General features: G+C 40.9%; 1 protein-coding gene across 1 annotated transcript in view; it reads right to left on the bottom strand.

Moving 5' to 3' along the window:
- Positions 1–21,533, bottom strand: part of LOC140725998 (E3 ubiquitin-protein ligase HERC2-like) — a 169,156-nt gene extending 147,623 nt beyond the window's left edge. Inside the window, exons 1-9 of the mRNA XM_073041899.1 lie at positions 21,278–21,533; positions 14,767–14,923; positions 13,057–13,133; positions 9,763–9,984; positions 8,477–8,568; positions 7,149–7,279; positions 5,463–5,617; positions 3,716–3,792; positions 810–910 (exon numbers count right to left, since the gene is read on the bottom strand). Of these exons, the coding sequence (XP_072898000.1) occupies positions 810–910; positions 3,716–3,792; positions 5,463–5,617; positions 7,149–7,279; positions 8,477–8,568; positions 9,763–9,984; positions 13,057–13,133; positions 14,767–14,923; positions 21,278–21,446 (1,181 nt within the window). The 5' untranslated portion in view covers positions 21,447–21,533. The remainder of the gene's footprint in view (positions 1–809; positions 911–3,715; positions 3,793–5,462; positions 5,618–7,148; positions 7,280–8,476; positions 8,569–9,762; positions 9,985–13,056; positions 13,134–14,766; positions 14,924–21,277) is intronic.
- Positions 21,534–22,742: the final 1,209 nt, after the last annotated feature.

Genomic DNA, 22,742 nt, shown 5'->3' with positions numbered 1-22,742 from the left:
AGACTCTTCCACAGATGATGTGGGAATCAGGGTCATCTGTGAGATGGTGCACTCCTTCCACTACTAACACAGGGTTTGTACATGCTGTCACTGCATGGCTTTGAGCTACTCAATGCGAACCCAAATGCATCTTCTCCACGTTGAGCTCATGGGGCAGAAGATCCCAGGAGTAAATGAGGATTTCAGCACATCCTTGAACCTTCTCCTCTGTTTCAGGAGTCTGGTATCGGACATGTGAATGATATTGTCAACCCAACATAGCCAACGGAGAGCAAGTCTGGCCGCAAGTTTGGGGACGTTGGCCTGGGAGAGGTTTGCTTATTAGTTTGCTTATTCCTCCAGTAAATTTGGATGATTCTGAAACTAATGGAAAACATTTCAACCTGTGGTGGCAATTTATTAGAGAGAGGAAATTCTTCAACTTAGTGATGAATTATGCTTTGCTTTGAAAGCATGATTTGTGATTTTTGATTGTCATCACTCCTAGCTTGTCAAGCTCCCCTCAGAAAGCCTCTAAAAGTCACCTTCCACTCTTCTAAACAATACTATAGGCCCAATCTACTATTTTCTCCACATAAAACCATCTGTTTGTCATGTGACTGATGACATTATTGTGGACATGACTTTTAGAAGAACAAAACTGTTCCACATCAGTCTTGGCGTGAACACTGATGTACTCTGAAAGAAATCTGTTATTGCCAGGTTTGAACTGTTATCATTTATCTTTTTACATGGTGGCCCAGAATTGTAGGAAAAATCTCTAAAGAAATGGTGAGGATTAAATTGGACTTTGAAAGAAGAAAACTTACCTTTTTGTATTTTTGCTCAGTTCCTTCTCCAGTAAATTGTCCAGGGTTACAACTCTCTTCAAAGAAACAAGCAAAGGTTGGTCCCCAGACAATTCCAAATCCTGCAGGGGAAAAGATTAAGACCATTAAATGTATTTTAAAAGCAAAAAAAAAACTTCAAATTTGGATAGTACCTTATCCAACTGAGGCCAGGAGTGAAGCTGTTCCAAAAGAAGCTCACAAACTCAGATCTTACTGGCTTCAAAGTAACACACTCATCATTCTTGGTGGTTTTCTAAAGGGACCCAGACTCATCATTCCTGCTTCTATGCTCACTAAAATTGTCAGTCAAATTCGCCAAGGACAACAAGCCATTGAAAAATGTTGCCTAAGAGCAAGGCAATCCGTATAGTGACTTGGTCTGAGCACACAGCTGGAAGATTATGTAAAGCATGCAGAGAACTGCACAAAAATCATGCTGAACCTTTGTCCCACCAAATTCCCAGACTTTCCATGGCAAATTGCAGGCACAGGCGTTTTCCAACTGAAAAAAGACAAATATCTTCTCATTGTGGATTATTGCTTATGGAATGTTGAGATGTCCAAGCTGTCCTCTACATCCTCAGCAGCAGTTACACAGCACTTGAAAACTGTATTCACTTACCATGGAGTATCAGAGTCACTTGTGTCAGGCAACGGTCCACAATTCAGCTGCTCAAAATTCAAAGCCTACACTAGATCAGGTTGATTATCTGTCCCAATACAGATATATGCTCCAGAGCCTAATACCTTACGTCAAGTGACGAAATAGGCAGAATAATCCCCGCATTTTGCCGGAGTGTTCAGGTAGTCTACCTTGACCTCCATTAGATTCAGCGTGTTTTTTAAAAAGAGCTCTAATGTTGAAAACATCTCACAAAATGAGATTTTTTTAAAAAAAATGAGAAAAACAACACCAGGAGTGAGAGAGATCATTAAAAACAAAGAAAAAGAGCTGTAGTTCTCTTTTATATAAAGGGAGTGAGAAACCTTTAAAATCAAAGAGAAAGGCAGTTTTGATGTTGGCAGATGTTTTTTATGTTTACATAAGGAGCGTTAAGTTGTGTGCTATGGGGAAAGTGAACTGAATCGCTCAATTTCAGTGACTGTAATTTCAGTGCATTTTAATGGACAAGAAGTACATACCTAGTTTTTCTTTTTTTTAAAGAAGGGGCGATGTAGTGGTAGTTAATATCGTTATTCCTATGCCACTCAGTTAGCCACTCCAATAAAGGAGGAATCTCACACTGTGGAATTTGGGTGATCAATAAAGTTCAACTGAGTATCCTGCATTCTGGCATCCTGGTATGCTCTGCACTATCCCTCAATTATGAACACAACAATCACTGCCATAATAGGGAGACTTTTGATTTGCATTGGAGAGAATATATCCTCTTTGTAAATTTTTCAGGTATTTCCTTTTCCAAGGGTCAACAGGACAATCCATCAATACTTCCATGATTAGATGTCCTCCTGATTTCAATATCTGTAATTGGCGTTCCAAGAAAAGGAGCACTCTTCTGCATTTGTGTTGCTGCTGGTCGTGGAACACCCTTCTCTGAACCGAAAAAGGACACTAGTGGCTGATGATCAGCAATAAGGGTAAACTCTCTCCTATAATAGTACTGGTTGAAATGTTTTACACCCCAAAACAGACTCAATGCCTCTGTCAAACTGTGCTAAATTTACCTCTGCAGTGGTAAGTGTATGTGATGCAGAGGCAATGGGGCATTCACTTTCATTACCAATAACATGAGACATCACCGCACCCAAATCATAAGATAAGGCGTCATGGGCAAGTTTCGCTGAACGATGTGAGTCATAATGTGTGAGTACAGAGTCTGACATCACCATTTGACTTCCCTTTTGGAAAGCCACCTCACACTGCTTTGTCCATTGCCATTTCGTCTTGATCTGTAATAATGAGTTCAAGGGCTGAGCACAGGAGGCAGGTTTGGCAGAAACCCATTATAGTAATTGACAAATCATAAAAATGACTGTAACTGCGACACACCCATTGACCTTGGGGCATCCACAATGCTTGAATTTTCTCAGCACACTTGTGTAATTCTTGTGATCACTGTGACGCTCGCTTTAGAGAATTCACACTTGGTCACATTGTGCTTTTTGCGCATAATCTTCGAATCTTTTAACACTGTCGTGAGGTTTTAGAGATGTTCCTTGTCATCCTTAGCAAAAACAATGACGTCGTCCAGGTAACACTGAGTGCCCGGGCAGCTTTGCAGCCCCTGGTTCATAGCTTTCTGCCAGAGTGCAAGTGCAGATGCTACTCCAAAAATAAACCTATTATATCAATAAAACCCTTTGTGAGTGTTTATGCTGAGAAACACTATGGACTCTTCTTCCATCTCCATTTGTAGGTAGGCCACAGCTAAGTCCACTTTGCTGAAGTGTTTCCCTCCAGAAAGGTTTGCAAAGATATCCTGTCTCCTGGGCAGATGATATTGGTCTACTTCCATTACTGGGTTGATGGTGACCTTAAAATCACCACAAATCCTGACAGGTCCATTCTTCTTGGCTACTGGGACATTTGTCATTGCCCATGGGCTGCATGCAATCTTGGAATAAATTCCTTCAGCCTCCATGCAATCTAGCTCACTGCCTATTTTTTCATGGACTGTATAAGGAACCAGACAGGCCTTCTAAAACCTGAGTGTGCAATTTTCATTTAACACTATTTTATCCTTCACATTTGTACCTTATGAACTTTACTGCTAAATCTGCCTCTACCAATCTTTTGGAACTTATCAAGTTAAAACTATTTAAATATAAGATGGTAGGCAAACCAAATTGGCTCCCATTCCTGTGGCAAAGTTACACCATCATCATCTTCTCATTGTTGTTTTAACCTTTACTTATCCTCTTACCTCTTCTTCATTGCATACTGCAAAGCTTTGGCTTGCCCCAGCAAATATTCTTCTGACGCCTCGTTTAATTGAACAGCCTGTGAAATGACATGAATTCATGTTAGACGGACAGCATTGTTGCTGAAACTATGTCAATATCTCTACACAATATATTCAGTTTGTAGCCTGGTGCACTCCTGTCATAGTTTTCTGTTAGGTTGGCATAATAATTCTCAACTGATGAACAGAGACAAACTATTCCCATTAGCAGATGGCTCAAGGTGCAGTAAAAAATAATTTACAAGGCCACAGAAAAAAGGAATCAAGTACCTTTCTGTGCAGGTGCCTGACAGGGACTTGATGGGATAGCTGCAAGAGTTCCATCACCTTTCACATCTGCAGTGATCACTTCTTTGTTCACTATTTTTTTTTTAAAAGGTTCAAGCCTTCATAGACTTAAAGAACACAGAAACAGGCCCTTCAGTCCAACTTGTCCATGCTAAACCTAGATGCCCATCTACAGCAATTCCATTGTCCATATGCAAGTACAATGCCGATACAAAGTTGAAAACCACAAATATTATAATTTGATAGTTAAACTGTATTATGGAAAAATGTGACCTGTATCATCCAATTCTAAAGTTATTCTCTTGACCAATATGTAAACATTCAGTTATCACCCCTTGACCAACTCAAGATGATTGTCAAACTTCTCAAGGATCCTCCTGGTATTCAATACCTTGTGTTTTCTCAACAGCTTTCTTATTACCTAAATTTATTTGAAGTAACAAATATATGAGCTTGATATATTTTCTTTCCATCCTCGGTCCATCCTTCCTCCTGCCATAAAGACACATAGTGGAGCTGACAACTTACTCAAAGTACATGAATATAATACTAAAAAGACATTTATCTCTGACTACACAAAAAAAAGTAATGGAGAAACACAGCATCTGTGGGGGAGAAAATGAACAGTCAACCTATCAGGTTGAGACCCTTCGTAAAGTCTGGAAAGCAACAGAGATCGCAGAGAAGGAACAGTGAAAGGAGATGTCACAGAATTCCCATCTGAACTTGTTAGTTCAATTCAACCAATCAGAACTGATGTTTAGTAGGGCAAGGATTTTCTCCTACCACCAGCCACATCAATGGTCCAAGTGCCATAGGTTATCCTCTAATCCGTCAAGCTGAATGAGCTTTCTTTAGGACTGTATGATTCTAATGATTCTATGCCTATGTAATGGAACTACTTATGTAAATAAGAGCTTTCAAGGACGGCCTTCCCTTGCCAAGTCATTGCACCACGATTGCCAACTGGAGGGGGAAATTGCATCATAACAAGTTTACACAGTATATTTCTATTATAAATGATTATGGAAATGTAAATATAGTAACTAAATGGAGCTTGAATTATGTTGCAGAACCTGATACCAGAAGTGGTTAATTCTGATTCACCCAAAAATTAGTTTAATTTTTAAAGTCAAACACGCGAAAATCTGTAGATGCTAGAAACCCAAAGCAACACACAGAAAATGCTGGAGGAACTCAGGAGGCCAGGCAGCATCTATGGAAAAGAATAAACACTCGACATTTCAGGCCAGGACCGCTCATCAGGATTTAATGTTTAATGTAGTAGTATGACCATACATTATTATATATCAAATTAACAATCTTGATGAAATTACAATTATTGCAATCGCAAGTTAAATATCATTCCAGTCCCAAATTTGTCCTCTGCTGCAGGCTTTAAGGCTTTGTTTTTGCTTACCGTTCTCAGATCCACCATGGCCAGGTGTGTCCAAGAGGTTGATGGGAAAAGGCAGAGAGTGCTCATAGGTTTGGATGTTTCCCTGCCGTCCCATCTCTCTGCAACCAAAGGAATAGATGGTGCCAGACGATGGAACGAAAGCCAATGTGTGGTAGCTGTATAAAATGTACAAATGGTGATCACCAATTATACAGGACAATGAACTTGATTAGTGCCACTTCACAACAGAAAGAAACATTAACTCCTCCATATAGTGTTGTCCATTTTCGTTATGTTTTGATCATGTAATCTACTTCAACAGCATCACGTTCATTTCTCTCTGAAGACCACTGCATGTGATTGTATACAGGCACAGTCAGCCGGCAATAGAGGCGGCAATTTTACAGCACTGTGACCTGTGTATTTTAATCACGAATATAAGAACTAAATGATACTAAGATGCAGATGATACTAAGGTAGGTGGCGTTGTGGATAATGAAGTAGGTTTTCAAAGTTTGCAGAGAGATTTAGGCCGGTTAGAAGAGTGGGCTAAAAGATGGCAGATGGAGTTTAATGCTGATAAGTGTGAGGTGCTACATTTTGGTACAAATAATCAAAATAGGACATACATGTTAAATGGTAGGGCATTGAGGAATGCAGTAGAACAGAGTGATCTAGGAATAATGGAGCATAGTTCCCTGAAGGTGGAATCTCATGTGGATAGGGTGGTGAAGAAAGTTTTTAGTATGTTGGCCTTTATAAATCAGAGCATTGAGTATAGGAGTTGGGATGTAATGTTTAAATTGAACAAGGCATTGGTAAGGCCGAATTTGGAGTATTGTGTACAGTTCTGGTCACCGAATTATAGGAAAGATGTCAACAAAATAGAGAGAGTACAGAGAAGGTTTACTAGAATGTTACCTGGGTTTCAGCACCTAAGTTACAGGGAAAGGTTGAACAAGTTAAGTCTTTATTCTTTAGAGCATAGAAGGTTGAGGGGGGACTTGATAGAGGTATTTAAAATTATGAGGGGGATAGATAGAGTTGACGTGGATAGGCTTTTTCCATTGAGAGTAGGGGAGATTCAAATATGAGTTGAGAGTTAGGGGACAAAAGTTTAAGGGTAACATGAGGGGGAATTTCTTTACTCAGAGAGTGGTAGCTATGTGGAACGAGCTTCCAGTAGAAATGGTAGAGGCAGGTTCGGTATTGTAATTTAAAGCAAAATTGGATAGGTATATGGACAGGAAAGGAATGGAGGGTTATGGGGTGAGTGCAGGTCAGTGGGACTAGGTGAGAGTAAGCATTCCGCATGGACTAGAAGGGCCGAGATGGCCTGTTTCCGTGCTGTAATTGTTATATGGTTATATGGTTATATAAATCATCAGAGTTTACAGTGACTCCTCAAGTAAAGATGAGGATATTTTCAACACACTTCACTCCACCTGCCAAACACAGATGACAACTTACGCACTTCACACTTACATCCCTGACAATGAAGTAATTCTTATTCCAGTGAGGAATAATAATCTGTTAGATTTGCTCAGCTCATTGAACTCTGCAGCTGATGAAACATTTGACTGGACAGACCCACATGCAAATCAACATCAATAGCAAAAGAATTGAGTTAGCTTAGATCTCGTCTGCTTGAAACATGAAATGGATTGAAATCAACAGTATACTTTAGTTCATTCACTACCATCTCACCTCCCACATGCAATCTGAGAGACTTTTTTCCCAAAGAGTCCGCTAACCAGACGAGGTTTAATTTCATCCTTTGTTGAGTTGTGTCCAAGTTGTCCAAACGCCCCAGCTCCAAAAGTATAAACAAATCCATCCTAGAGAACAAAATGATGATTTAACAGTGTCTTCACTTAATAAGTCAAAGACTTTGACACATACAGAGTGCTCCTTATAGCGACCAATGTCTGTTACCAAACATAACAGTGACATCTAGTGGTCAGGAATTGTAACTTGACCTGAACTTTTATCCAGAATTAACCAACATCTCAAAACAATAAAATTGTTTTATTTTCGCTCTGGGGCTGTAATGAACGCCACACATGCAGAATTTACATTTTCATTTCTTTAGCTTTAAGAATGCTACAGGCATCTTTCCAAATGTTGGTCAAGACTTCAGGCTAGTCCTATTTCTCTGTGGGACGTCAGTAACAAGAAAAGAAATGCAAGGTGGTCAATGGGTGAGAGATAATAGGTCTTTGTGGTTACACGAAAAAGAATTAAAATCTCGTTCAAGAAATACGTAAGATAAAACTTGAAGTAGTCTTAAATGACTATTATTATTTTCCAAAGGCTTTTATTTCACAAGACTTGTGGAGACATAGGGACAGCAGACACACCTGGTAGAGCTCTAACTCACAACTCCAGTGACCTAGGTTCAATCTGTCTCTGTGGAGTTTTACATGTTTCTCCTGTGACCATGTGGGTTTTCAGTGGATTCTCTAGTTTCCTCTCACATAAGTGTGGGAGGCAATTTGCCATGGTAAATAGTACCAAGTGTACAGGTGACTCATAGAACCTGAGGGCAGTTGTGAGAAAGTGGGGCAAATCAACTGTGATTTGTGAAAATGAGTATCCATGATGGTTGACGTAGATTCTGTGAGCTGAAGGACCCATTTCTGAGCTACATAACTCTATGACTGAACTGAAATATTTCCTTGGTAATTGAAAATATTCTGTTTTGTTGAGCACTTCCAAAGATGAAAAAATAACACCCAGCAAAATGAATCAAAGGCAAATCTGAAAAAGATTTAATCCATTTGCAAACTCATGGGATAGTCTCTCCACTGTGATCTTTCTTGTCTGGTTCTTAATTACACCTCATATGTGAAATTCCTGGGCCAATATCTAGAGGAGATTCACTGAAGTGCTTTCTCACCATCTTCCTCAGGGATTTTAAATCATTGAACTGCCATCCTTTCACCAGATTGCAACTTTGATCACAATGAGGAATATTCCCCCATTTCAGTAATACAGAGCAAACCATTAGGATTTAAAATTCTTTCAAGGCAAACCTTTGTCAGAACAGCAGTGTGCTCTTCTCCACAAGAAACAAAGATGGTCCTCTTGCACGCTAAGAGTTGCACATGCGTGGGAATAAAAGTATCTGCAAGATGGAATGAAAGTAATCAGTCCACACTCTGTTTCTAACATGATAACCCCTTCAAATGTATCTTGAGCAAATGGCAATTTACCCTGAAGGCTCAAATTAAAACTGATTGAATTATCAAAAATATGTTGTATTTTAGTCATTGACTGCATTTAATGCAGTTGTAAACTTCCATCCTGTATATCAGACTGAACGCTTACATAGGATGCTAGTGTTCAGGAGTGTCATAATGCAATAGTGTTTTTCTTATTGTTAAATCTTCTGGGTGATGAGATCATTTTGGTCAGGGAATCAAAAGAGGCTAAATGGTTGCTTCAACATTCAAGAATATATGAATAGTTAGCACTCATTTCAAATTATGTAAACTGGTCTGATTTTCCAACAACACTCACTTCTAAGAATTGTGCCTTCTTATCAATGGAATTTGCAGGAGTTCTTTCATTATGTTCAAAATTATTTATTGTACTTCAAGTTCAGTCTGTTGACTGAATGTTCATCAATCAGAAATGCCAGTCATTCCATATGAACTGCTGACATTTTCTCCCATATAAACTTCAGGAAAATCAGATTCCAGAAGCAGTGTGCTTGATTGTAAAAGTCTTAAACTTGCTGAAGTGGTCCTAACTTCTGTCATTCAGACTCTGCTCCGGTATTGAAGACCAATAACAGCATTACCGTTCCTGCTGTTTCCCCACATGTTCACAGGAAAGTGCTCCCAGCACTGGGTCACGTTAGACCCACCTCAGGGCACCTGGCACGTTACAGGTAATTGACATTAATTGACTTAAGATATTTAATAATTTTGAATGTTTGAACTTACTTAACTTTCTAAAGAAATTTTTAAAATATTAACACTATGGCTGTCTTTTGGATAGTTTTTGAATGTCTGTTGTTACATTCCCAAACATTTCAGATGTTTGACAATGTTGCTTGCTGAAGCCATTTGTGGAAGGGCATGTTTTGCAATTGACTGAAAGGCCCAGTCCTCAGCAGTGACATGTTTGTTTGGTTAAATCGGGTTTGCTTCAGATTATATTTATTAGAGGATTATACCCAGTTAAATGTACAAAGCATGATGTGGTGGTCAGTATGGTCTATTGTCAATACAGGATAATCAATGCACAAAACCGGGCTCGGAAATTAAGGCTACAGAAAAGAAATGAATGCTGATACTGTAGCTAATGTTCTTACCCTCTGTGACCTTGAGACCCAACTGTCCATGATTGTTCCTTCCAAAGGCAAATACTGCCCCTGAGACAGTCAGGGCCAAGCTGTGCTCTCCTCCAGCTGCAATCTGAGCCACTGGGATTCCGGAAAATGTTTGCACAGCCATAGCATTTTGAAAAAAGGTATCTTTTTTACCGAGACCTAGCTGGCCATAGGTGTTACATCCCCAGGCAAAGACTTGACCATCTTGGAAGAGAAATCAAATGAGAAAAGGAATTACATTTTGGATTCCAACAAATATAGCTGAAACATTTAGATATGTTGATTCTTCAGAAGAGAAAATAAGAAAACTATTTCTACTTTAAACTTCTTTAAAAGTAGTGAGCATAAATAATGCTCAAAGCATCAAAGATCCTGTTATAAATGGTGAGCAAACAACTTTCTGTGTAGCAAAAGGACCACATGATATATTGTCCATTTCTGAGGTTTCATTGTTGCTTGCTGGGTCCCTTCTCAAAGAAAATGATGTACTGGCATTGGAGAAAGAGCAGAGCTACACAAGAATGATTCCAGGAATGAAAGGGTTAATGTATGATGAGCATTTGATGGTTCCGGGCCTGTACTCACTGGAGTTTAGAAGAATGAGGTGGATCTCATTGAAACCTATCAATTACTGAAAGGTCTAGATAGAGTGGATGTGGAGAGGATGTTTCCTATAGTGGGGAAGTCTAGGACCAGGGAGCACAGCCTCAGAATAGAGGGACGTGCATTTAGAACAGAGATGAGGAGAAATTTCTTTAACCAGAGGCTGGTGAATCTGTGGAATTCATTGCTACTGATGCTGTGAAGGTCAAATCATTGGGTATATTTTAAGCAGAGGTTGATAAGACCTTGATTAGTCAGGGCATCAAAGGTTAAGTGCAGAAGGCAGGAGAATGGGTCGGGGTTAATAAAACAGCCATGATGGAATGGCACAGCAGACTGACCACTTCTTGATGCGTGGCCTAAATCTGCACATAGGTCTTATGGCCTTAAATCAGAAGGTGAAGACCAACATTCTTGACTTTAGCACAAATGAGGGAAGACAGATTTCACCCCCAACACCCTCAAGGTTTTGACATCCTGCAAGTTATTCACTCCCATATGCAGTGAACACTGGCTCAGGACTAGTATACTTGCTTCTCAGTCAGAGGTTTGAGAGTGGATTCCTCTTCAGAGAGTCCTGGTGAGTGAAATCCAATAAACTAACCTGAGTCAGCAGAAGGCAGAGTGATTAATGGTTATAAACCGTCATCTGCTTTATTCATGGGGAAGTGTATCTGTTTATCCAACAAGGAGGAGGTACTCTCAACATTACAATGGTGAAGAAAATCAAAGAAAATTAGGGCGACTCCACTTCCAAAGTGAAGGATCTCATATGCAGTAAGGAGCTACAACAGGCCAGTCTAATGCAAGGGTATGATTTTGGTTTATGCTCTTAAATCATTTATAGTGCAAGTTCCATTCTCAGTAAATAGTTTGAATATTGAGCTATCCAAGATTAAGTGGCAGATTTAGCCCAAATGGTCCATAAGCCTCCTCCCTATCTTTACTCAACTAAATCTACTTGTATTATCTTCTATTCCTTTATGCTTTGTATCTTTGACAACCCTTCCCTTAAATGCATCAATAATGTTCACCTCAACCACTCCCTAAGGTGCTGCTTCCACATTCCCATTGCTTTTTGGGTCACAAAGTTGTTTCTTGAAATCCCCACTGGATTTCTTGCCGACTGTCTTAGTCTGGCAACTTCCAGTTCCACTCTTACTCAAATGTGGAATAATCCTCCCTGCATCCTTTCTGTAAAAGCCTTTCATCACTTTAAAGACATCCATTAGCTCACCCTTCAGCCACCCGTTCATCCTCTCTTGATGTGTGGTGCCCCTGCCTTTCTGATCTACATCCACCTTATAACGTGAGTGGCTCGGCGTCCCAACATTAGCTCTGTTGCATCACAGCTGCAGAGTCGTGGGTTGAATCCTGATCTTGGATATTCTCGGTATTGAGTTTGCATGTTCTCCCTTTAGTGAGAAGGGTGCTCCACTTTTCAACATGTCGAGTTAGCTGGTAAATTGTACCTACTACATATGTGGGTGGCAGGACAAGGAGGGAGAGGGACAGTCGGGATACAAGCGAAACAAAATGGGATCAGTGTAGATGGATGCTTATGGCCAGCACAGACTGTGGGCTGAAGGGCCTGATTCAGTGCTGTATCACTCTGGCTAATTTGACAATCAGACTGTATGCAATACTCCAAATGTGAAATAAAGAAGCTCAGTATAAGATTAGGATAACTTTCCCTTATTTTATTTCTGCTCCTCCAGAAATAAACCCAGTGTTTAGTTTGTTTTTCATTAATGGCATAACCTTCAGTAAAATACTCTTTCAAAAACTCTGGGAATAAGACTCTCTGTCATTTAGAGCAATGCAGAAGATGTGAGGGGAATTCAGAAGGTCAGGCGGCATCTATGGAGGGAAAGGAACATTCGATGTTTTGGGTTGGAACCCTTCATCTGAACTGGGCCTTCATCAGTCACACATCAGAGTAAGGAAGATTCCCTTAACGGACCAACTCCAGCGAATATAATGGATTTTTATGCCACCTTAGTAATTTATTGTTATTGATGCAAACTAGTTAGCTTCACACAAGACATAAGAGACTGTAGGTGCTGCAATCTGGAACAGAATGCAATCTGCTGGAGTAACGGAGGTCAAGACTCCACATCAGATTGAATCACTGCATCAAAACATCATCCCTTCTGTTCCTTCACTGAGTTCTGCCAAAACACACAAAATGCTGCAGGAACTCAGTAGATCAGGCAGCATTGATGGATGGAAATTAGCTAAGTCGATGTTTTGAGATAAAGACCCTTCCTCTGGACTGAAAGACAGAACGGAGGTAGCCAGTATAAAGAGGTGGAGGAAAGGGATGGGGTCAGGGTAACGGTGATAGGTACCTGGAACTGTTGGCAGGTGATAGGTGGATCCAGATAAGAGGGAGGGGCCAGACTCTTTAGTTTTGTTTTGCATTTAACTTCACAGATTTTAATAACTATTGCATTTACATTTCCCAATGCCCCTAGTGGGGTTTGAACTCATGAGTCCATTAGTATCAGCCTCCGGAATGCCAGTCCCGATACTTGATCTTTGATGCACATAATGGAAGCATGTCACATTTCATGGCAAATTTTGATTTGTTCATTCTCAGAGCAGGATGTATAGTCTTTCGTTGCAATAACATGTCTGATTAAGTTTAAGTTACTTCATTTGGGCTTTTACCTTTGGAGACTGCCAGCGAGTGTTCATTTCCACAGGTCACTTGAATTATGTTTCTTTCACTCAGACTCCTGAATGGCCTGAACATTAAGAGAAAATAAACATAATGAAGTACTGTGACTGAGCGTTATTACATTTGTCTAATCTGCCTCATCTCACCTGAGATTCTGCCTTAAAATCTCTTTTCATGTTTTAAAAGTTGCAGGAGGTAGTGCTGCTGTCACACAGGCCCAGCAGCCTGGATTCATTCCTGACCCTCAGCGCTCCGTGTGGCGTTTGCGTATTTTCCCTGTGCATTTTCCTAGGTATTCTGCTTCCTTCTGATAGTCTGAATCTACGCTGGCTCGTTAATTGTCCACTGTAAAATTGCCCTTTAGTGGGGTCAGTAGCAAGAAAGTCAAGGTGCTGCCAGACTCTGATTCAGGTTGTCTATTGAGGCATATAGTGAAATGTGTTGTTTGTGTTAACACCCAAGGAAGTGTAGTGAACGGCCTGCAAGTGTCAGCAATCATTCTGGCACCAACATAGCACGCTCACCATACAAGGCAGGACAACACAAGATGTATTTGCCACATCCATCTGAGTTAGCATTGGCTCTGATGGCAGAAGTTATCCTTCTAAGTTAGAAAATTCTCCAAAATTCAAACATTTGATCCATTAAGATCCTACCTCACTGGAGCACTACTGTCAATAAATGTGGCCTACTACATCAAACTTTCAAGCCTGGATAATCAGAGACTTCCAGTGGCTGTAATGGAGTAGGTTGCAGTAGCTACGTGCGCCAAAATTATTCGCTTACTTTGCTGTTTAAACCTATCTCGGTGAGAGCACCACGAGTAGAAAACACTCTAAAAAAGAGGCTACTTTAGAGACTTCGACTGAATTGTTTCAACAAATGTCAGAGAGACTCGAAAAATTGGATAAACTGGATGACTTGGAATCCAAGTTTGACTTGTTACAGAAGGACTTGAATAGATTGAACAGGCAAAGAAGTGGCAGGTGGAATGCAGTGCATGGAAATGTATGATCATGCACATTGGTAGAAGGAATAAAGGTGTAGACAATTTTCATTACGGGGAGCAAATTCAGAAATCAGAGGTGCAAAGGGATTGGAGTATTGTGAGCAGCTGTGGGCCCTTTATTGAAGAAATGATATGCTGGCTTTGGAGAGGGTTCAGAGGAGGATTATGAGAATGATCCCAGGGAAGGAAGGGTTGATAGATGAGGAGCAGTTGATCACTCTGGGCCTGTAACCACTGGAGATTAGAAGGATGGTGGGCATCTCATAGAAACCCAGTGAATATGAAAGGTCTGGATATAGTAGACATGGAGAGGATATTTCCTATAGTGGGAGAGTCTAGGACCAGAGGGCATAGCCTCAGAATAAAAGGACATCCCTTTTGAACACAGATGAGGAGTAATTTCTTTAGCCAGACAGTGGTGAATCTGTGGAATTCATTGTTACAGATGGTTGTGGAGGTCAATATAACGCAGAGGTTGAGTTTATTGACTAATAAGGTGTCAAATGTGACAGGGAAAAGGCAGGAGAATTGACTTTGAAAAGGAATAATAAGTCAGCCATGATCGAATGGAAGAGCGTACTCGTGAGACCAAATGGTCCAATTCTGCTCCTATGTCTTATGGTCTAACAAAGTAGTCTAGAACTAAACAAAAACATTAAATTTGTTCAAACTTGAAAAAAGCAATTCTTACTCTGGCTTCGCAATGGAGATTACTCTTTGCCTATCTGCAGATTTCTTTGATTGGACTTCACTGTGAAAAACAATTCCTGTTTCAGAAAGAAACAAAATATGCGATGTCCCACAATCCGCAAAGTGTATTTTCTTTTTCTTGAAGTCATCAAGTTTCCCTGCATTGGATGAAAACAAATTATTAATGCTTATCTACCTCCTCCAAGTTTCTACCATTCACACACTGGAGCAATTTAGAGTGGCCAATTTGCCCATGAACATATGACATAAAACACAAGTTCAAGTTTCATCAGCATAGTGAAAGTCTGTACAGCCCCATGAACCGATAAGCATCATCCCATGGTTTTGAACTGGATAGACATTGAGCTAGTGGATACACTGGTTATCATTTTCCAAAATTCCACAGATTCTGGAAAAATTCCCACAGATCAGGAGGCAGCAAAACTATTTATCAAAGGAGGGAAGGACAAAATGGGGCAATTAGAACCAGTAAGTCTGATGTTTTTAGTAGGGAAAATGATGGGATCCATTATTAATAAGGCAGAAAATTGCACAAAGAAAATAAAAATAGCATCAGGCAGTGTCAACATTGATTTATGAAAGGGTAATCATGTTTGGCAAATCTATTATTACTTTTAGAGGTAGTAGCTAGAACTGATCATGCATGACCAATGGATGTGGTCCATTTGACGTGTGTTAAGGTGACAGACAAGAGATTATTAAAACAAGTTTGTGTATGGTATTGGGTGCCATGTACTGGCAAGGACTGCGGAGTATTTAACTGATGGAAAACAGAAACAGAAATTCATGGGTCAGTTTATTGAGAGGTTTACCAGGATGCTGCCCAGATTAGAGGTTGTCAGCTCTAAGTAGAGATTGGACAAACTTGAATTGCTTTCTCTGGATTTGATGCAAACTGAGGGAAACCTGATTAAAAGTATATAAAATTACGAGAGGCATTGATGGGGTAGACAGTGAGAGTCAGGGTAGAAATGGCAAATACTAGAGAACGTGCATTTGAAACAAGAGGAGAAAAGGTTTAAGGGAGATAGGCAGAGCACGCTGCTTTTACACAAAGGGTGGATAGTGGGTACCTACAGTGGCCTGCCAAAGTTAGTAATGGAAGCAGATGTGATAGTACTGTTTTAAAAATAACACACAGGCCTTTAGATGGCCACATGAAAATGCAGAGAATGTTGCAACAGGCAGAGGAGATTTAATTCCATTTGGCATCATAGCCAACACAGACATGAGGGCTGCAAGTCTTGTTCCTGTGCTGCACAGTTCTATCTTCAATTTTATTGAAGTTTGTTTCTAATGGAGTACACAGGTACTGATACTAGGACCACAGTGGTTCCTGATCTACATCAATGGTTTGAATGCTAACAAATCTAGCTGCGGGATCTGGACTAGCTGGGAAAAAGGGCTGAAAAATGGCAGATGGAACTTAATGCCGGGGGTGTTGCACTTCGGGAGAACAAATCACAGTAGGATTGTCATGTTGAAGTTGTGTAAGATGTTGGTCTGATTTGAGAATTGTGTGCCGTTCTAGTCACCTATCTACAGGAAAGATATCAGTAAGATTGAAGAAGTACAGAGAAAACTTACAAGAATGTTGCTGGCACTTGAGGGCTTGATTATAGGGAAAGGTTGAGTAATTTAGGACTTTATTCCTTGGAGTGTAGAAGAACAAGGCAAGACTTGATAGAGGTACCCTATATAAAATTATGAGTAGTATAGACAGGCTAATTGCAAGCAGGCTTTTTTTCTACCTGTGTATTTAAGGTAATATTTGAATAATCTTGTAAATATATTGTTTGATTAAACATTCCTTCCTGTTTACATAATTCATTACGGGTTATATGTAAAAGTACATGAATGACATACGTCACTTCATCACTTCATAGATGCGCACCTCACTTAAAGAAACAAAGCATACCCATTCTCCTGTCTCCTGTGTTTTTCTTTCAGTTAGTTTTATGTTTTAGAGTTACAGAACATAACAGAGGTGGGGAGGAGTTTTAACCAAACCCAGGATGACCACCTACCTGCTGAAGTGCAGCGAGACTTTCGGGTTAAAAAAACAGGTAGGACACATACAAAGGGTACGATAGATTGACAAAAATAAACGGACTACACACGGAGGAGAAAAATATAAAAAGTTTCAAAAGGAGAATGCATTTGATGGAAAATCTGATCATGATGAGAGTGACACAGGACTGGGAAGCCTTGATTTTTACAAGGTAAGATTAACAAGAGACAAGCAATATGGCTTACACCAGAAGGACAGAACAAATTAATTAAAATGGAATTGGACCCTGACTCAGCTGTTTCAGTCATTCTTCGAAATGAGTTTAAATGACATTTCAAAGATACTGAGCTGAAGCCCACATATATCCAAGTAAGAACCTATACTGGAGAATAGATAACACCTGTGAAAATGACATTCTGAACAGTGAAATACAGCAACAAGCCACATTGGACTTGTATGTGGTTAAAACATTAGGGCCAGCATTGTGGGAGCTCGTGAGTAGCTGAGAGGACTACAACATGTGAGTAGAAGGTTGAGGGGGGACTTGATAGAGGTATTTAAAATTATGAGGGGGATAGATAGAATTGACGTGGATAGGCTTTTTCCTTTGAGAGTAGGGGAGATTCGAACAAGAGGACATGAGTTGAGAGTTAAGGGACAAAAGTTTAGGGGTAACACGAGGGGTAACTTTACTCAGAGAGTGGTAGCTGTGTGGAACGAGCTTCTAGTAGAAGTGGTAGAGGCAGGTTTGATTTTGTCATATAAAGAAAAATTGGATAGGTATATGGACAGGAAAGGAATGGAGGGTTATGTGCTGAGTGCAGGTAGATGGGACTAGGTGAGAGTAAGCATTCGGCACAGACTAGAAGGGCCGAGATGGCCTGTTTCCATGCTGTAATTGTTATATGGCTATATATGATTGGAGATCCCTCCACCATTTGCATGCCACATCCCCTGCCAAATAAGAATTAAGAAAGGTACTAGATGATACCACAGCAGTCTTCAAGGTTGTCACTGGAAATCTTCAACATATTAAGGCTAAAATAATGTTAAATGAAAATGCTACACCCAAGTTTTACAAAGCCTATTCGGTTCATAACACCATCTGCGATAAAGAAACCAGTGAGCTAGACTGCATAGAGGTTGAATGAATTCTTCCCAAGGTTGAGTGGAGCCCATGGGCAACACCATTGGTCCCAGTGGTCACCATCAACACAGTACTGAAAGTAGTTTAATACCCGCTGCCCAGGATAGAGGATATATTTGAAAAGTGTTTCTGGAGGGAAACACTTCAACAACATGGATTTAGATGCGGCCTACCTACAGATGGAGATGGAGGAAAACTCCAACGTATTTCACACCATAAACAATCACAAAGGACTTTACCTCTATGCTAAGATTATTTTTGGAGTAGCATGTGTACCTGCACTCTGGCAGAAAACTATGGACCAGGTGCTGCAAGACTAACCAAGCACTCAGTGTTACCTGGATGACATCATTGTTACGGCAAGGAAGACAAAGAACATCTCCAAGACCTCAAGACGCCTTTGACCAACTAATTTTTGACTGCTGTTCAGTAAGCCTGGACCTCTGTGTCAGTAACTTGGTCAGCTGCCATCCCAGCACAGTCAACCCCTATGTGTATAGCCTCAACAGCTGGCTGTGAGAGGCAATCAGTGTTATTTTTCACCTTGAAATGTTGTATATCAGGTATGAACTTGGATATATAGGCCAGGTGGTGTTGCTGCCATGCAGACTGAGGGTCTGATATTTTGGCCATCGCATGCACGAGGGGCTTGTGGTCAACGAGCGCTGTGAAATAGCAACCCTCTAGAAGAAAACAAAAATGGTGGACAGCCAGATAGAGACCAAGAAGCTCACGGTTAAGTGTGCTGCATTTCCTTTTGGTGGGATGGAACTGCCAGCTGAAGAAAGCAAGCAACTGCCACACACCTCCTAGAGTTGGTCTCCTGACTTGGTGTGTCTGGGTTGTCTTGTTTTTTCTGGTGGGTTTGGAGTTCCTTTCTGGGAAACAAGCTAAGATTGCAGCGCGATATTAATACGCAGCAGCCTCTCCGGACTCTGGATTTGGGGATTGCCAAACGTTATGTGGATTTTCTGGTGTAGTCTGTTTTGTCATGAGCTTTTGTGATATCATTCCGGAGGAACGTTGTCTCATTTTTTAACTGCATTGCACTTGTGGTTTCTAAATGACAATAAACTGAAACTGAACTGAACTGAAATTCACCATGCCTGAAAACTCCTATTGCTTTTTAGTAGTGAGGGGTAGTGGGAAATCTATCATAGTGGCTACTTTTTATAGGAGGGGTTTTGCACCTTCTGCAGAGATGCGATGGTGGAGGAAGTCAATGGTGGAAGAAGTCAATGTTTGACAACTCAAACTGGCATTTAGCAAGGTTAATAATCAACCCGTCTTGGCTTAAACACTTGAACAATGTGTGGAGATGGGATACATGTGCGGATTTGTTTGCATTGGTAACAAGTATATCATCCAGGGAAACCAAAAGAAAATCTTAGTCCTTTAATACAGAGTCCATCAGCCATTGGAAATATCTCCCAATTACCTTACCCTACAAGTGAGCTGCCCAAAATGGACACGACAAGAGTTGCTACCCCTTCCTGGACACCCCATAAATGATTTTTTCCGATCTTAACTATTAGATAGATAGATAGATACTTTATTCATCCCCATGGGGAAATTCAACTTTTTTTCCAATGTCCCATACACTTGTTGTAGCAAAACTAATTACATACAATACTTAACTCAGTAAAAAAAAATATGATATGCATCTAAATCACTATCTCAAAAAGCATTAATAATAGCTTTTAAAAAGTTCTTAAGTCCTGGCGGTAGAATTGTAAAGCCTAATAGCATTGGGGAGTATTGACCTCTTCATCCTGTCTGAGGAGCATTGCATCGATAGTAACCTGTCGCTGAAACTGCTTCTCTGTCTCTGGATGGTGCTATGTAGAGGATGTTCAGAGTTATCCATAATTGACCGTAGCCTACTCAGCGCCCTTCGCTCAGCTACCGATGTTAAACCCTCCAGTACTTTGCCCACGACAGAGCCCGCCTTCCTTACCAGCTTATTAAGACGTGAGGCGTCCCTCTTCTTAATGCTTCCTCCCCAACACACCACCACAAAGAAGAGGGCGCTCTCCACAACTGACCTATAGAACATCTTCGGCATCTCACTACAGACATTGAATGACGCCAACCTTCTTAGGAAGTACAGTCGACTCTGTGCCTTCCTGCACAAGGCATCTGTGTTGGCAGTCCAGTCTAGCTTCTCGTCTAACTGTACTCCCAGATACTTGTAGGTCTTAACCTGCTCCACACATTCTCCATTAATGATCACTGGCTCCATATGAGGCCTAGATCTCCTAAAGTCCACCACCATCTCCTTGGTCTTGGTGATATTGAGACGCACAGAGAGAGGAACTATGCACAGTTTTACAGTACTGTAGCAGCATTGGTGGTGGTCCAATTTATATTGTATTTTATTTAAATACATTAAAAAAATTGGATAGGTATATGTACAGGAAAGGAATGGAGGGTTATGGGCTGAGTGCAGGTTGGTGGGACTAGGTGAGAGTAAGCGTTCGGCACGGACTGGAAGGGCCGAGATGAACTGTTTCCATGCTGTAATTGTTATATGGTTATAATGTGTCGCTCAGTTAAACAGTAGTTTGTATTTTTATACATTTTTAACTATTTCCATGAAACATCGGCGATTTGGGGCAGCCAGTTAATTAGGTCAAAATGTACTTGTCTCGAAGTGGCGCAGTGAAGCGGAATCCACCAGAGTTCCTGCCAAATAATATAGATGCTGCCTGGCCTGCTGCGTTCCACCAGCATTTTGTGCGTGTTGCTATAATATCCCGTTCCCCGATTGCCAGCCTCAGTAACGGGCTAACCCAAAACAGCGCCAGTGTCATTGTGAGACAGAAGCAAAACCGAAACCAACCAAAGTCAAAACCCGATTAATGTCCCCAGGCGCTGCGCTGCGTTCACAACACTCTTCCTAATCGTAACTGATATTTAGCTAACGCGAATGAAAGCCACGCTTTTAAAAGGATTAAAACAAAAACAGAATGCCGGTGGAAGGAACTTCACAGGCATCTGTGTAACATCACCCGCGGATTCTAAAAGTGCAAACTAGCGTTTGGGGTCGGGACCCAAATCCACTTTAGGGTTAGGGTACTGACAACTAAACCTTTGCAGCGTAATGTTATTTTTGTTCCAGTCCTAACGTTTAATATCTCTCGTGTCTTCATACTTAAAATTTGGCACCTTTTGCCCGAAGTCTAACGTCCATAATCCCAAGATATTTATCAAGTGCACAGTTTGCTGTCAACCCTACAAACTTGGATGACATTACAGGAAGTCTCAATGCATCGCATGCCTCAGTTCCTGCTGTCTATTACAGCCCAGATGTTATTATCGCGCTTTCCTTACCAGGTCGCGCTTTCCCTCCGGCGACTTTCTTATAAACTCTTCCGCCCCTCAGTACAAAGATGGTGAAGTTATCCCGGCTGCAGATGTGTTGGATGTGTTCGCTGTTGAGAACGTCCTCGAACTCGGAGCAAACTTCAGGTTGCGAGCCCGACTCCCAGCGGTACAACATGACGTCCTGCTCTCCACTGCTTTCTCCCTTCAAATGAAAAGACGCCAAGAAGTGACGAGAATCACTTCAACTCCATGAGTCAAATTTATAAAGGATTGTCATTTTAGGAAAGCGCCGCCCTCTAGCTCCGCCTCTAAACTGCAGCCGCCAACCAACGGAGTTGAGAAGATTCAGAGACGGGGAAGTCCCTCTCCGACTGTTTAATTCGTGATCTGTAGCCCGATCTGAGCAAGAATCATGTTTTAATAAAAGTTAAAATTATGTGGTGGTTTTTTTCCCCTCAATTAACGAACACGTATCAGTCTTACAGCGAAAGGCAACAAAAACTGCAGGAGGAAATCGAGAATCCAGTTTACCCCACAGATGCTGCCTGACACGCTGTGTTCAGCCGGCGGTTTTAGTTTGCTCCGTGTTCCAGCCTCTGTAGGGTCTTGTGCCTCCATTTTACAAGGGAAGCTATTTACTGAATGTGAAAAATGGTTCCATTCCCTTCAGGGCATATCAGGAAAGATATTTGCAGACTAACTTTTAAGCTCAGCTCTGTCAAACAAGGGCAACATCTGCTGTAAAATCATAAGACATAGGAGCAGATTAGGCCATTCATCCAATTGAGTCTGCTCCATAATTTGATCGCGGTTGATTCATTTCCCCTCTTAACCCCATTCTCCTGGCTTCTCCCCATAACCTTTGACACCCAAACTAATCAAGAACCTATCAAACTTCACTTTAAATAAACACACTTACTTGGCCTCCATTTCTATCTGTGACCATGAATTTCACAGACTCACTACTGTCTAGCTGAAGAAATTCCACCTCATCTCTGTTCCCTTCTATTCTGAGGCTTTGCCCTCTGGTCCTCCACACTCTCTCCATAAGAAACATCATCTCCATCTCCACTCTATTCAAGCTTTTCAATATTCGATAATTTTCCATGTAATCCCCCTTCATTCTTCGGAACTCCAGCGAGTACAGGCCCAAACCCTTCAAATGTTCCTCATAGGTTAACCCTTTCAATCCTGGGATCATTCTTGTCAACTTCCTCTGGACCTTCTCCCATGCTAGCAAATCGTTTATTAAATATGGGGTCCAAAATTGCTCTCAATATTCCAAATGTGGTCTGACCAGTACCTTAAAAAGGCCACAGCATTACATCCTGGCTTTTATATTCTAATACTCTCAAAATGAATGCTAACACTGCATTTGCCTTCCTTACCACCAACTCAGCCTGTGAGTTATCTTAGAGGGAATCCTGCACTGCATTTAACAGTTTAGGTTAAAGGGAAGGAGCCAATGGAA

Source organism: Hemitrygon akajei, chromosome 4 (genome assembly GCF_048418815.1).
Source record: "Hemitrygon akajei chromosome 4, sHemAka1.3, whole genome shotgun sequence".
Classification (NCBI taxonomy): domain Eukaryota; kingdom Metazoa; phylum Chordata; class Chondrichthyes; order Myliobatiformes; family Dasyatidae; genus Hemitrygon; species Hemitrygon akajei.
Note: the sequence above shows the minus strand (reverse complement) of the source record. Positions and strands in the feature narration are given on the sequence as shown.